Genomic DNA, 12763 nt, shown 5'->3' with positions numbered 1-12763 from the left:
AGCAAAACAAACACGTTCCTTGGAGTGTTTCCTGCCTGAGTTTTATGACACACTATTTTGTATAATAAAAGGTTATTGATACATTATAGTTTAAAAGAAATGAGCATTACTGGAATCCCAGCATAATTCAGTTTAAAAGTCATTAACTAGTAACAGAGGTGCAGTCTGATAGCACTTTCTTCAGCTGTACCACTGCAGTTCCCACTCCAGGTACGATTCAGAAAGACTCAGTTGTGTAAAAAACTGACCAGATACATTTATTGCCAAAATACAAGTTGTTGCCAATTGGTTCTGTTGTTTCTCAATAGAGACATAAATCAATCTTTTGTAATGCTGCTTTCTGCTAGTCAGAAATCTTAAACCCTTTAAAGCTTAAAACCTTTAAGCGAAGGCTGCAACCACCCAGGTGAACTAATGGCTCCTTCCCTGCCAGGCCACGCTGGTGAAATACACCACGGACGAGTTCGACCAGCGCATCCTCTACGAGTATTTAGCAGAAGCCAGTGTTGTCTTCCCAAAGGTCTTTCCTGTTGTGTGAGTACCTGAAGTTCTGGTTACATTAACTCTGTACCTGGCTCTTCTTTAGAGGTCTCTGGTCCAGGACAAGCATCTACAAGGCACTTGCTTGTGTGGAGGTTACAAGCTGCAGTCTGTCCATGCTGGTTGATTTTAATTTGTCCCGAGTGTTTCAAAGCTGATTTAAAGCCTAGTGCAGGTGCTCTTTGGGTGTTTCTTTAGACACCTGTTGTAGTTTTGCTGGAGTGAATGTGTGTAAAGGAAACACGGCTGTCAGAAGTCAAGGTGAACAAGCATTCACAACTGACCTGAGCACATCATCAGAGTCATTATGGAACAGAGTTAGGAATTGTGTTCTGAAATCACTGGGGAGATGAAAATCCCACCTGAACTGCTGTTTGCTAAAGTCAGTTGGGAACTGCAGGTTTATTTTATTTAATGACCAAAAACTAAGCCACTTCTCCTTTCCTCAGGCATAATTTATTGGATTCCAAGATCAATACCCTTTTATCGCTGTGCCAGGATCCAAACCTGTTGAATCCAATTCATGGGATTGTGCAGAGTGTCGTGTACCATGAGGAGTCTCCACCCCAATACCAAACGTCCTATCTGCAGAGTAAATATTTTGTCTTTTTTTTTTTTTTTTAAGTAATGCTGTACTGGGAGCACTCTCTGGTGGCTCTGTCAGGTGAGAGCTGGGCTTTTATGGTGGTATTCCATTTGTTGTTGCAGGTTTTGGATTCAATGGGCTGTGGAGGTTTGCTGGCCCCTTCTCCAAGGTAAGAGCTCTGTGGGGTCTGGACTGTTTGGCCTTTCTGGGGCACATTGGTTCTGCAGGAAAGATGTTCATAAGGAGCACCACTCACTTATGAATGAGCAGAGAATGTCAGGGGCACCTCTAGGACTAAACTCAGCCCTGGGCCTGCAGCAGGTGAGTGGGGGTAAAAGCAGCCAGGTGTGTAAGTGCAACTTTCCTGCTCCCAGGGTCACTTTATTACGTGTATCTTACAGGGTAGGGGGTTAATTTGATAAGTGATGATTCCACGAGGCTAAATTTTGTGTTGGAGCAGAGCCAGTGGAGCACTGCCCATGTGTCTGGCCATCCCAAGGGAAGTGGCCCAGGTGTAGGGCTGGGGCAGGGGCTCTGCAGCCCCTCTTGCTGCCCCTGGGCTCCCACACACTGAGGTCACACTGACGCCTGATCTGCAGTGTGTACATTTAGATTGGTCTGGACAAGATCACACAAGTCAGTTTGTAATTACAGATACATCAAATGCTCTTAAAAATTTGCAGGCGAAACAGTGGGACTTGAGGGTGAGCTCTGGAGCAAAGCTCAAACTGACAGGAAAGTACAAAGGAAAAAACAATCTATTTTCCCCCCATCTCCCACAGCAAACCCAAATCCCAGACTATGCTGAGCTCATAGTGAAGTTCCTTGATGCCTTGATTGACACATACTTGCCTGGAATTGATGAGGAAACCAGTGAAGAATCTCTCCTGACCCCCACATCTCCGTATCCTCCGGCGGTGCAGAGCCAGCTCAGCATCACTGCAAACCTCAACCTCTCCAATTCCATGACCTCACTTGCCACTTCCCAGCACTCTCCAGGTCAGTGCCTGTTCTGGTACCACCTGGGTGGGGGAAATGTGGGAATTTCCTGGTTTAGGAGGCTCGTTGGCTCTTTGGATGTGTTTATGCATCAAACATTGGTGCACTGTGGAGTCAAATGAATATTAAACTGTTCCTGAGCTATTACCCTGTTGGTTCAGATCCTGGATTTTATCCAGCACAAAAGCTCTCCTGGGTCGCTCCATGTGAAGGGAAGAACATTAAGGGCATCAGAACAGCAGCACCTTCATGTGGAACATGTGCAGCAGTGAGGGCTTGAAAACTAATAAATATAAACATACAATCAAGGTAATTTGCTAGGAGAAAAGGCTGATCTGGGCACTGCAAGGTATAGCACATGTTGGGAAGAATAATCCCTCAGTGCCCAGCAGACTGGTGTGGGCTGACACTGCTCCAGTTGCCTGTGTGATCCAAGGCCAGTGCTCACACGGGCATTGCGCTGGGGTCGGGCTCTGCCTTCCAGGAAAAAAGAGTTCATGTGGGTCCTTTAGACTGTTGTATTGCCAGAAATATGCTGATGGTGAAGTAAGGATGTGCAGAAAAAGTACAGTCATCAGAGGCAGTAAATGGATAAAAATATCCAACTTCTGGCATGGGAGAAGGGAATTGCAGGGGAATGCGGAGGAGAAATTAAACAGCAAAGATTTGCAGGGTGAAAATGAGTAAAGAGTAAAACTTGTTATTCAGTACAGCAGCACAAGCCAGAGAAATTAAATATAAGGAAGAAAATAGAATTTATATCAAAGAAACCTGCATGAAGACTCATGAATTGGCTTGGGAGGGGTGGCTCATATATTGAGGAAATACTTTACTTTTTAAATGAATATTATACTGTGGGATATTTCTTCAGTGATGATTTAACTTCTGCAGTTCTGAACACTCACATCAACCAACCTTTTATTTCTGCTTCATTTCTAACCTTGATGGAAGGCCAAAACCCCCTTGTACTGAGGGATAGCCTTTACAGAGGTGTTGCTGGCTGGGCGTGGCTCTGTGCAGGAATCTGCCCTGCCGGGCATCCCTGGCTCACAGGCACTGGGATGGTTTGTTCAGGGTGCAGAGGAGCAGCAGGGGTAAGGCAGGGCTGTTGGAATGATTTGGGGACAGGGGTTTCTTTGGGAGCAGACTTTGCTGTCAGTGTAGAAGGACATTTGGGCAGCACCTTTCCATTTGGAACACCGCATGGGTTGCAGCTCCAGCAGTTTGTTTCCAAGGATGAGGTGATGGTGCAGGATTGAGCTCTCTGCAAGGGAAAGAAGCATTTTGCTCTGTAAATGTCCTCCTTCCTTCTGCCCCACTTTCCATTCCCTCTTCTTTACAAGCTGAGAGGAAGGAATTAATCCAGCTCGTCAAACATTCCTTCCAAGTGCTGTGCAAACAGATGGCTTTTGTCAAAGGCTGGTTAAGAGTCTCCACAAACAGAGTTGGGAACTAGGGAACTGGTTCAGGTTAATAGTGAGTCTGAAACAACACACTGCTGGCACTCTGAGCACTGTTTGCTTGGAAATTAAATTTCAAACACCAGTGTGAAGGCCACGTGTTCAGCAGCACTGAGTTAAAAGAAACATTTTCAGCCAAGTGCATTTTTTTTATTATGGCTACAAATAATAAGTTGCAGATACATGAAAATTTCATTTCTTGCATCTGGAAACAACTAGGCAGGATCATTGTTTATAAATGTTTTGTCTGTCACCATCTCTGTTTCTTTCCCTCCCCATCCCTGTCTCATGGACATTATTCACTTACATTTATTTCTTTCATTCTGTGTCTGTGAAGCTTCTCTGCCTTGCTCTAAGTCTGCAGTTTTCATGCAGCTGCCTCATCCAGGTACTCTCTTCTTCCATCATATTTGCACGAAATGCTGCTTGAGCTGCATTAGGGCCGGGCTGTGGCATGAGGAGCAGTTTCTGACATGGGAATGGCTTCAGCAAGTGCTAAGCTGCTGCATTTCTTGGGGGATGCCAGTAATACCTGGTGGTAGAGCAGAGTCACCCACAGCCTTGAGAATAAATCTGGTAACAGACAAGTGGATGCTTAATACTGGAAATCACTCTGCTGCACGTGTGAAGCTAAAATGAACTGTTTGGTGTGAGCTCTAGATTCACCAGGACTCAGCTCTGGCTGCAGGGGCACATGGGCAAACAGACACAAGTTCTTTGGACTAAACTCCAGCAGACAGAGGTGCAGTAAATCAGGAGCTGCACACTTCTGCATTGCTGCCTTGTGTGGAGAAGTAAGAGAAAGCTGCAGAAGAGGGTTTTTTGCTCATGCCCATGGGTTGTCCCTGTCCTCAACGTAGTTTGGGGGGTTTGTGCTGCCACCCACACAAGGAGAGGATGGTTCAGCCCCTGCAGGGTGTTCTTTGTTCTCACTAATGCCAACGCCAATCAATTTCTTGCACATAATTGTGGATATGTCACTTACAGGAACAGAACTTTGTTCTAACCTTTGTATTTGCTGTCAGACATCCCAACTTTTGCTGCTAATTGTACTTGCATCCTCACCAGACAGACACTGTGTGGCAGCTACACGGAGAGGCTGCTGTAGGGGGGTTAACTTTCGGCAGTTCCAGCATAGAGAGCAACAATGGATTGGGAGCACGTGTGCACTAAGCTCAGCTCCGGGCTTTGGGTGTGCAGTGACAGTGCCTGAAGCCATTGCTGAGGGCTCTAATGCCAGTGGGGTCTTCACTAAAGCACTTCAGTTTTGAGGTTTGTTTGATAGGAGACTTTTAGCAAAGCATAACAGAGTTTTGCTCTGCAGGACCTTGTCCCAGCCTCACCTCCTCTGTGCCTGTTTCCTGTCAAGACCCTCCTTAGGAAACTCCTTCTTTACTCATTAAGAGTGAATTTAATGGTTTGTTTTGCGTTTTCCTCCTTCCCTCACTTAAGCAGACTTTCGTTTTCAGCAGGACAGCCAAGTTTTCTTGGTTTTACTCTCCCTTTGCTCTCTGCCGGCTCCACAGGCTGGAGGGCAGGAGCGAGCAGCTCAGCAGCCCTTACCTGCCACAAATCGTATTCGATTCTTTTTAAACACGTCCCGGCGGTGCCGGGCGGGCGGAGCTCGGCGGGGTCAGGCCCCCTCTGGGACCCGCCCCTCCGGCATCCCCGCGGCTGGGGCGGCTGGGGGCTGCCGGCAGCGGGACTCAGCGCGGCCCCTGTGTCTCCGCAGGGATCGACAAGGAGAACGTGGAGCTCTCGCCCACCGCCGGCCACACCAACAGCGGGAGGATGCGCCACGGCTCCGCCAGCCAAGTGCAGAAGCAGCGAAGCGCCGGCAGCTTCAAGCGTCACAGCATCAAAAAGATCGTGTGATTGTCGCTTTTTAATTTTATTTTTTATTTTTGGACCTGACTGACACGCGCGGCCCCTCGCGAAGGGCCCTCCACCGGGTGTGATGCTGCACTTGATCTGTACAGTTCCCATCCCGCCAGCCGCGTTGCCAGATGATCAACTCCTGACCCACTGCCTGAGTTAACACCTTCATCCCCCCGTGTTCGGTTTCAGCCGGTGTTCCAGAACCACGCGTGTGCCCCGGGGGAGGTTGGAGTTCTGTAGCGCTGCAAAGCCGCGTCTTGTCTGAATCCAAAGCCATTTCCCAGCCCCGCCGTGTGTCTGTTCTGGCCTCGGGTGTTCCTGCTAAGGGAAGTGTTGATCCTTAACCCTGTTTGCACGCCTCAAGGTAGTGGCTTCCTGAGCCAGGGAAGTTTCTCTAATCCTGGTTTTAATCCAAACCTGTAAGATTTTAGCTATGTACTTTTTTTTACCACACTGAGAAGTTTGTGATAGCTGCAGTACAAGGCGCTTAACAGAAGTGGTGATTAGGTTAAATTTCAGGTAATTAGCAATAAAGGGGAGAGGAAAAGGAGGCTGCAGGAGTCCCTCATTCCCCAGACCAGGCTTCACACGCTTGGACTGTACATGGACCAGACTGGACAAACTGGCTTTTTCCCCAAGCTTTTTTTTTTTTGTTCTGCTGTACTTTATCTGCCCTGAGGAAGTTGTACGGGGGAAAATCCCTGGGAACTGACCCTTGGGCTGTCATTGTAGCACCTGCTTTAGTTCTGCCCTTCCCAACAATGCACGCCTTCCAGAGCACCTGGCAGAATATCCAGTAGGGAATGGAGGGGAAATGGGGTAGATTCATTCCTGGCTCTGGGGGATAATATGTGGCAAAGCTGCCCCTGTGCTGCCCGAGCAGGGACAGAAACAGCCACGTCTGCTCAAGGTACAGAATTTAAATTAACTGACACTGTGTCCGATCCCAGGGATGTCTGGCGGCGGCGCAGTCGCCTCCCGGGGCGGGCCCGGGGTCCTGCGGGGGTCACACAAGCCTGAGGTGCTGACACTGTCCGGGCTGCGGGCGGCAGTCGGCACCGGCGCCTGGGGTCGGCACCGGCGCCTGGGGTCGGCACGCGCCGCTGTGCTGGCAAGGGAGGAGGCAGTGCTGGTGCTGCACTGGGGCCCAGTGCTGTCACGGGTGCTGGTGCTGGTCCCGCTGTGGGTGCCGGTGCCCCACGGGCACGTGCAGGGTGTCTGAGTTTGGGCTGAGTTCAGGCAGGGGCTGTGTCCCTGGGGGCTCACACAGCTCCTGCTCAGAACCAGATCCGCTTCCCAGTTTCAGATCCCTCTGCTGTGGTAGGAATTAACAATCCTTCAGTGGCTTTAAAGGAAAAAAAAAGTATATTCATTAGGTAAAAGCCAGTCCTCCAGTGCAATCGTTAGTGGCTTTCAGTAAATCGAACTTCACAGCTAAATTATTAGAGAATGGTACAATTAAGGGTTCCGATTTTATTGCTATAGCACATAATTCCCATGTATCCACACAGTAACAATGTAACATTTATGTAAATAAAAATACCTTTATTGTATTGATTCATAAAATAACAATTTCTTTAATTTGTTTACAGTCCTGGAAAAACTATGAACACAAACTTCATATGCAAATAGTTTGCCAAAACAAGAGGAGTCATGGCAGTCATGGACTAAACAGGTTAGAAAGATGAACTGGTGCAATTAACCAAATCCCCTCACTCGGGTGGTGCAGGCGCCAGGGCAGGAACATGGTCACTGGTGACACGGAGTGGGGTCTGAGCAGGGCCACGAGGCTGAGCTGGGCTCAGGGACAGAGCAGGGGCTCAAGCCTTGGCTTTGAGGTCCCCAGGTTAGAAACCATTGTCATCCCACAACTCACATTGTGAGGAGCCACCCCTGGTGTCACTGGGGTTTGCACTGGGTTGTGCCCAGTCAAGCTGGTTCCAGCCCTTCCTGTTTTGCTGAGGACAAGGAATTGTAGAAGCCTGAGGATTTGGAGGTGGGAGGAAAACAAGAATCTCTTGTAAAGGTGGTGTGCTGTTTTCAGTTGTTTGTCGTATGAGCAGGTCTGCAAACAGGAACTGCCCAACTGATTTTGTTTGGGCAGAGAGCGAGCCCTTCACTGTTCTGCATTGCCCATGTCAGAAGTGTCCCTCCATCAGAGCTGATGTGTTCTCTGCAGCACAGAGATGTGAGAGCAGAGGGGACAGGGATGAAAGTCACCTTCCCTGTGAGAACTACTCCAGGCTCAGTCCCAGCTGAAAAAACTCGTCTCTTCATAAAGTCAGTGAACAAAACTGAATTTCCTCTTTTCCTGGAAAGAGGGAGTCGGTTGGAGTTTTCCCTGTATGAGAGATTGATTGAGAGGGCCTGGGCCCTGACAGAGCAGGGGTGTCAGACACCTGTGTCAGGTAATGGGGGTGGAATTGGGGTGCAAGGACTGCTGATGGCCAAGGTTTAATTTGGGATTGTGTGTGCTCCAAGAGACAGGGACATTGTCTTCTAGTACTGGTGCTTGGGAAGCTCGTGCTTGGCTCCTAGGGAACCATGGCCTTTGTGTAATGATTAAACTCCCATCAGTAATTAGTTGTTGAGTGCCTTACTGTCACTGCATCGCTCTCCCGCTCCCTCCAGCAGCCGCTGCTGGGATTTTGCCTCTTTTTCTTTCTCACATCCTCCTTCCTTTGTTCTTTCCCTGTTTGAGCACTCTCCACCCTGCCCATTCATTCCATCCCTGGGAGCACTGCTCCCATCCCGGGCTGCTCCATCCTTTCTCCACCTGCTGCTCTGTTCTCTGGTGACCAGCAGGTTGTTGCTGGTGACAGTGTGGGTGTGAGCCCTGGCCTGACACGCAGGAGCCCCATCCCAGGGTCCCCAGTGCCGCTGCACTCCGGGCAGCCCGTGGGCTGCTGGCAGGGGCTGCTGCTCCAGGCTCTGCTGCAGGGCTGGAGCTGCAGCCCCAGAGTCCCTGTGCTCTGACATGAAAACTTAAGATTCAGAAAAATCCAGTTGGAACACGTGGACCTCGTAATGTCCTCCTGGGGAGCATGTGTGACCCCCCCTGACTCAGAGCCCATTCCCGGCCCTCACTGACCACAGCTCAGTACTGTAAAGACAATTAACATTCTGTTTGTGTTTGTATTTTCCCTGACTTAAAGATAACTCAGTAGTATTTGAATAGTGCATAACCTACCTGTAATGATGCCAATGTTTCTGCTTTACCGTGCATGAGGTTTCCCAGGACAGGGAACATTTCACTGAGTCTCGTGGGCTGAGCCCCCGGCGCGTGCCGGGGCTGGCTCTGACCCGGGTTGTAGGTTTTAGGGCTTCTTCTGTTTCATTCTAAGGTTAATTTTTTCTGATGTCACAAAGCACGTCCTATTGTTATGCAACAAACCACAGTCACTCAGAGTGTTGGTCCCACCTTTTTTTTTATGCAGTATATTCACCTGTAAATAGTTTTTGTGTAAAATTTGACAGAAAAGTATATTTACTACACTGTAAATACATGTGACAATATATTGTATTATTTTGCTTTTTTTGTAAAGCAGTTAGTTGCTGTATATGTATAACATACAAATTTGATTATTCTAGTGTTAGTAACTGTTAACTACTCCTCCTCCCTCCTGGTGCGTTACATCATTTAAACCAGAAGCTGTGTACGACACACTCACCCCATGTATGATCTCACTGCTTCCATCCGGCCTCGGCTTCCAAAGGGTTTCCGTGATCCCAGTCCTGGTCATGCTGTAAAACCGAGCGTGTGAGCCTGGAGACCCCGCTCGTCCCAGCGCCAGTGGGAGCTGTGGGTCAGAATGGTGGAAACCTGGTTTCAGATAATTATTGTTCACCCCATTCTCCCCTCATGTATGTACTTGCCCCTTTTTTTTGAAGTAAAATGTAAATTCAACCTGCTCCCAGTTGTTTGAAGGTCATTCCCGGGCGCTGCGGGGTGAAGGTGGTGTACGCCGATGTCCTCTCTCTGTTGGGACAAGTTTGGGTGGGTTTTTTGGGGCTGAACCAAGGGATCTGGCCCAGTCCCAGACCCAACCCCCCACTTTTTCTGGGGAAAATTAAAATTCCAGTTAAAATCCAGTGTCTGGGGTTTGTCTTCCCAGACTGGTGCTGCTCTGGGTGTGGGATCCTGCACAGATCTAAGATTGCCTGCGGTGACTGAGGAAGAAGAAAGCCCATTGTCATGAATTTCATGTCACTTCAATAAGATTATCATAACTGAATAATAAATCAGAATATTTCTTTTTAAAATGTAAATTTAATATTGTAATAAAACAGCTGCTTGGTCTTTAAAGAACAATTCAGTATAATTTGTCTATTTGAGCTTTTTTAGCCTAGAAGCTTGAGGTTTCAGCTGTCAGGCAACTTCTCTGACAAAAGATTAATCACATCTATTTTTCTTTTAGGGGGATACATTACTTTCCCATTAAAAATGTATAAGTACTTATATTCTGGCTTTGTGAATCGTAAAAGGATGTAAAGACACATTAAAGTGTGACTGCATTGACTTCTTCTGAGACATCTTATTGTTGCTGCACGGTGAACAGACAGACCTGCAGACACCTGGACAGGTGATTCCCGTTGTGCTCCTGGTCCCAGCTGGGGCTGCACGAGTGGAAGAGCAGCAGTGTGTGAACTGTTAAATTTCATTTTCTTTACTTCAGAGGAAATGTTCCTTAGTTCTGAGGACCTGGAGTGGGAGCCAGGCAGGAGCCAGCCCCTGAGCAGCACCTGCTCAATCACTGCTGCCAAAAACATTGCTAAAGTTCCTCTTTTGGACAGTCAAGCCTCCCTGCTACTTGAGATCACAAATACACTGTAGCCACAGGGAGGGAATGAAAGGAAAGTTTTATTTCAGTTATGTATACAGTTGGAAAAACTGTATTTAGGGGAAAATTTCACCTTTGGAGCGGGCAATTCTAAGGAAATAGCTTCAAAACCCCTGCCCAGCTGATGCTGCTGAAATATTTTACAAAGGAAAATAATGAAGTAAAAATGCAGAACTTACTTATCTTAGGATATGAATTCTTTTCTGGAGCTAAGAACTGCACAAGGAGGAAAAGAAAGAAAGTTGTTCATGGCTGACCCCAGGATGGCTCAGAGCTGTTGGTGAAGGTGCCCCAGCACTGTCCCACGTGAATGGGCGATACCTGTTCCCTTAGGTCCTGTCATAGGATTGGATTCTGCCTGGTCACTTATGCCATTACCAAATGTGTTTCATGTGTCCGTGTTCCCTCAGACCCCTCTAAGGACAGGGGACAGAACACCTGAACTCAAACAGCTCTAAGGTGATGGATGAGTCACCTGTGTCACAGAACTAATGGCCAAAGCTGCCCTCCTGCAGCTGTGCAGTGCTGGGTCCCTCTCAGAGCAGTGAAATGCCTTCCCCGCTACTGGAGTTAGGATTTTCAGGTGTGAATCCTTTGTGCCTTGCAACAGGGGCTCCTCAGTTGGCTGCTCCTCTGCTGAAGCTCTCAAATGAAAATCACTCCCAGGCTTGTGTGGGTGGAGAGCGTAGAAAAACAATTCCCATGATGTGACTTGTTCAAACAAGTATGGGTTTGTCCTTCAAAGGAATCGTGAAAAAACCTGATGACGGGATCTTCTGGGATATTTAAATGACAGTGCTATAAATAGCCAGGAGTAACTATATGCTCAAGAAAACCCCCCTGAACTATTAAATTGTATTTTAATATTTTTTTCTCATGGCATACTGTCCTTCAGACAAACTGGAAATATCTGTTTTGCTGCTTCCAGCCCCAGTTAGGTACTGGGAGAGCGAGGTCTGCCCAGGAGAGCTGGCTGTGCAGCAAGACACGGTGCATACGCTGAGGAGCTGCTCACCCAGCCCTCCTCCTCCTCCTCGGGCTGTGAGGACACCGGGCAATGAAATGGCCGGGTCCACAAGAGGCTTCAGCAGCTCTGGTCCCCATGTGTGTCTGACACAGGCTGTGGCTGTGACCTTGACAAATCCCTGAATGTTTGACCACCAGGCACCGTAAACACTGGAATTGCCCAACAGTAACAGCCAAGTTACTGTTGTAACTTCCAAGAATTCCAAGTTGGGAATTCTTAACGGACAAACTTCTGAGATCCTTAGATTAGTGACATCAAAAGGGCAAAGTCTCCACACCGATGGATTTTTCCACTTTATGTGTGGCACAATTTGTAGTTTTTAGGTGGGTATTTAGTATTAATTCCCAACTGCTCTAAACAAAAAGATTTGAGGCAAATCAGGAACTTTCACAGAAAAATACTTACACGAATCAGTGATTTAGGAAGGGCAATCCTGCTTATACAGGACTGTGATTTCTCCAAGTTACTCATTTACACTCTCACGTACCAACTGCCTGCTGCGGGCACGTGTCAATAAACAGCGGGCAGGTTTGGCTTCAGCCAGCCTGGCCAGCGCAGCCCTGAGCTCCCCCGTGCCTGCAGTGAAGGTGTGTGCAGCAGGTTTGTGCAGCATTACCTGGTGCAGAGGGTGCTGCTCACACCCAGTGAGCTCTGGGAACAGCAGTGGCTCTGCAGGATGAGCCCTGGGTACTGCAAAGGGAGGAGGCTGACTGGGGCTAATCCATGACTGCTGGACGAACAGAAAGCTCAGGCTCTCAAGCTGGAGGGAGCCTTGAGGTACTTTCCTGCACTGCTGCGGCCACCAGTGGATACCCCCAGGAGCTGGTCTGGTTTATAACTCACTCTAGCTTGGCTGCTCCCTGGCCCAAAGCATGAACCACCTCTTCCTGGCCTACTGCTTCCCTCTGACTTTGCTGCTAAAGTTCCAAAAGATTTAAAAAAGCAGCTGAAGTTGTTCCACTGGGAAATCCAGAGCCACCTGTCCCCACAAAGATAGGTCCAGTGACAAACGCAGAGCAGTCTCCTCAGAAGCCCTAAAGCAGCACAGCATCCCGTGCGCTCTGAGCTGCCTGGCTGCATGGGAAGGAGCAGCACCCACAACACCCGGCTCCTGCCACTCCGTGTGCTACCATGCAACTCCGCTGGATTGTTTGGAGAGAGGATGCACCGCTCCCAAACAACTCTTCCCACACAGACCCAGGGTGGAGGCCTAGCCCCTCCCGGTGTCACAGTAACACAGAATTCCCAGTGATGCCCCGCAAGGGTCAGCACACTCTTCCCAAGACCTGGCTTCTGCTTGGGCTGCTCCTGCCACACCCTGAGGCCTCTCACCAGCCTCCTCTGGAAATTCCCAGCCTCCTTAGAACAGCGTCAACGATTTCCCAGAGTCTCCTCCGAGTGCCTTGCCCAGAGCTGTCCTGGAATCTGCTGT

At 48.6% G+C, this 12763-nt stretch overlaps 1 protein-coding gene across 3 annotated transcripts in view; it reads left to right on the top strand.

Annotated features, from left to right (window-relative positions):
• NF1 (neurofibromin 1) overlaps positions 1-9982 on the top strand; it is a 75447-nt gene extending 65465 nt beyond the window's left edge. For 2 of the 3 annotated variants that reach the window (XM_069033551.1, XM_069033550.1), the window contains 5 exons: positions 434-534; positions 990-1132; positions 1249-1295; positions 1909-2125; positions 5318-9982. In XM_069033551.1, the coding sequence (XP_068889652.1) occupies positions 434-534; positions 990-1132; positions 1249-1295; positions 1909-2125; positions 5318-5460 (651 nt within the window). In that variant the 3' untranslated portion in view covers positions 5461-9982. Of the gene's footprint in view, positions 1-433; positions 535-989; positions 1133-1248; positions 1296-1908; positions 2126-3922; positions 3974-5317 lie in introns of all 3 variants that reach the window. The other variant, XM_069033549.1, reaches the window with a different exon arrangement.
• The last annotated feature ends 2781 nt before the right edge of the window (positions 9983-12763 follow it).

The sequence above is a fragment of the Aphelocoma coerulescens genome, chromosome 19, assembly GCF_041296385.1.
Source record: "Aphelocoma coerulescens isolate FSJ_1873_10779 chromosome 19, UR_Acoe_1.0, whole genome shotgun sequence".
Taxonomy (NCBI): domain Eukaryota; kingdom Metazoa; phylum Chordata; class Aves; order Passeriformes; family Corvidae; genus Aphelocoma; species Aphelocoma coerulescens.
Note: the sequence above shows the minus strand (reverse complement) of the source record. Positions and strands in the feature narration are given on the sequence as shown.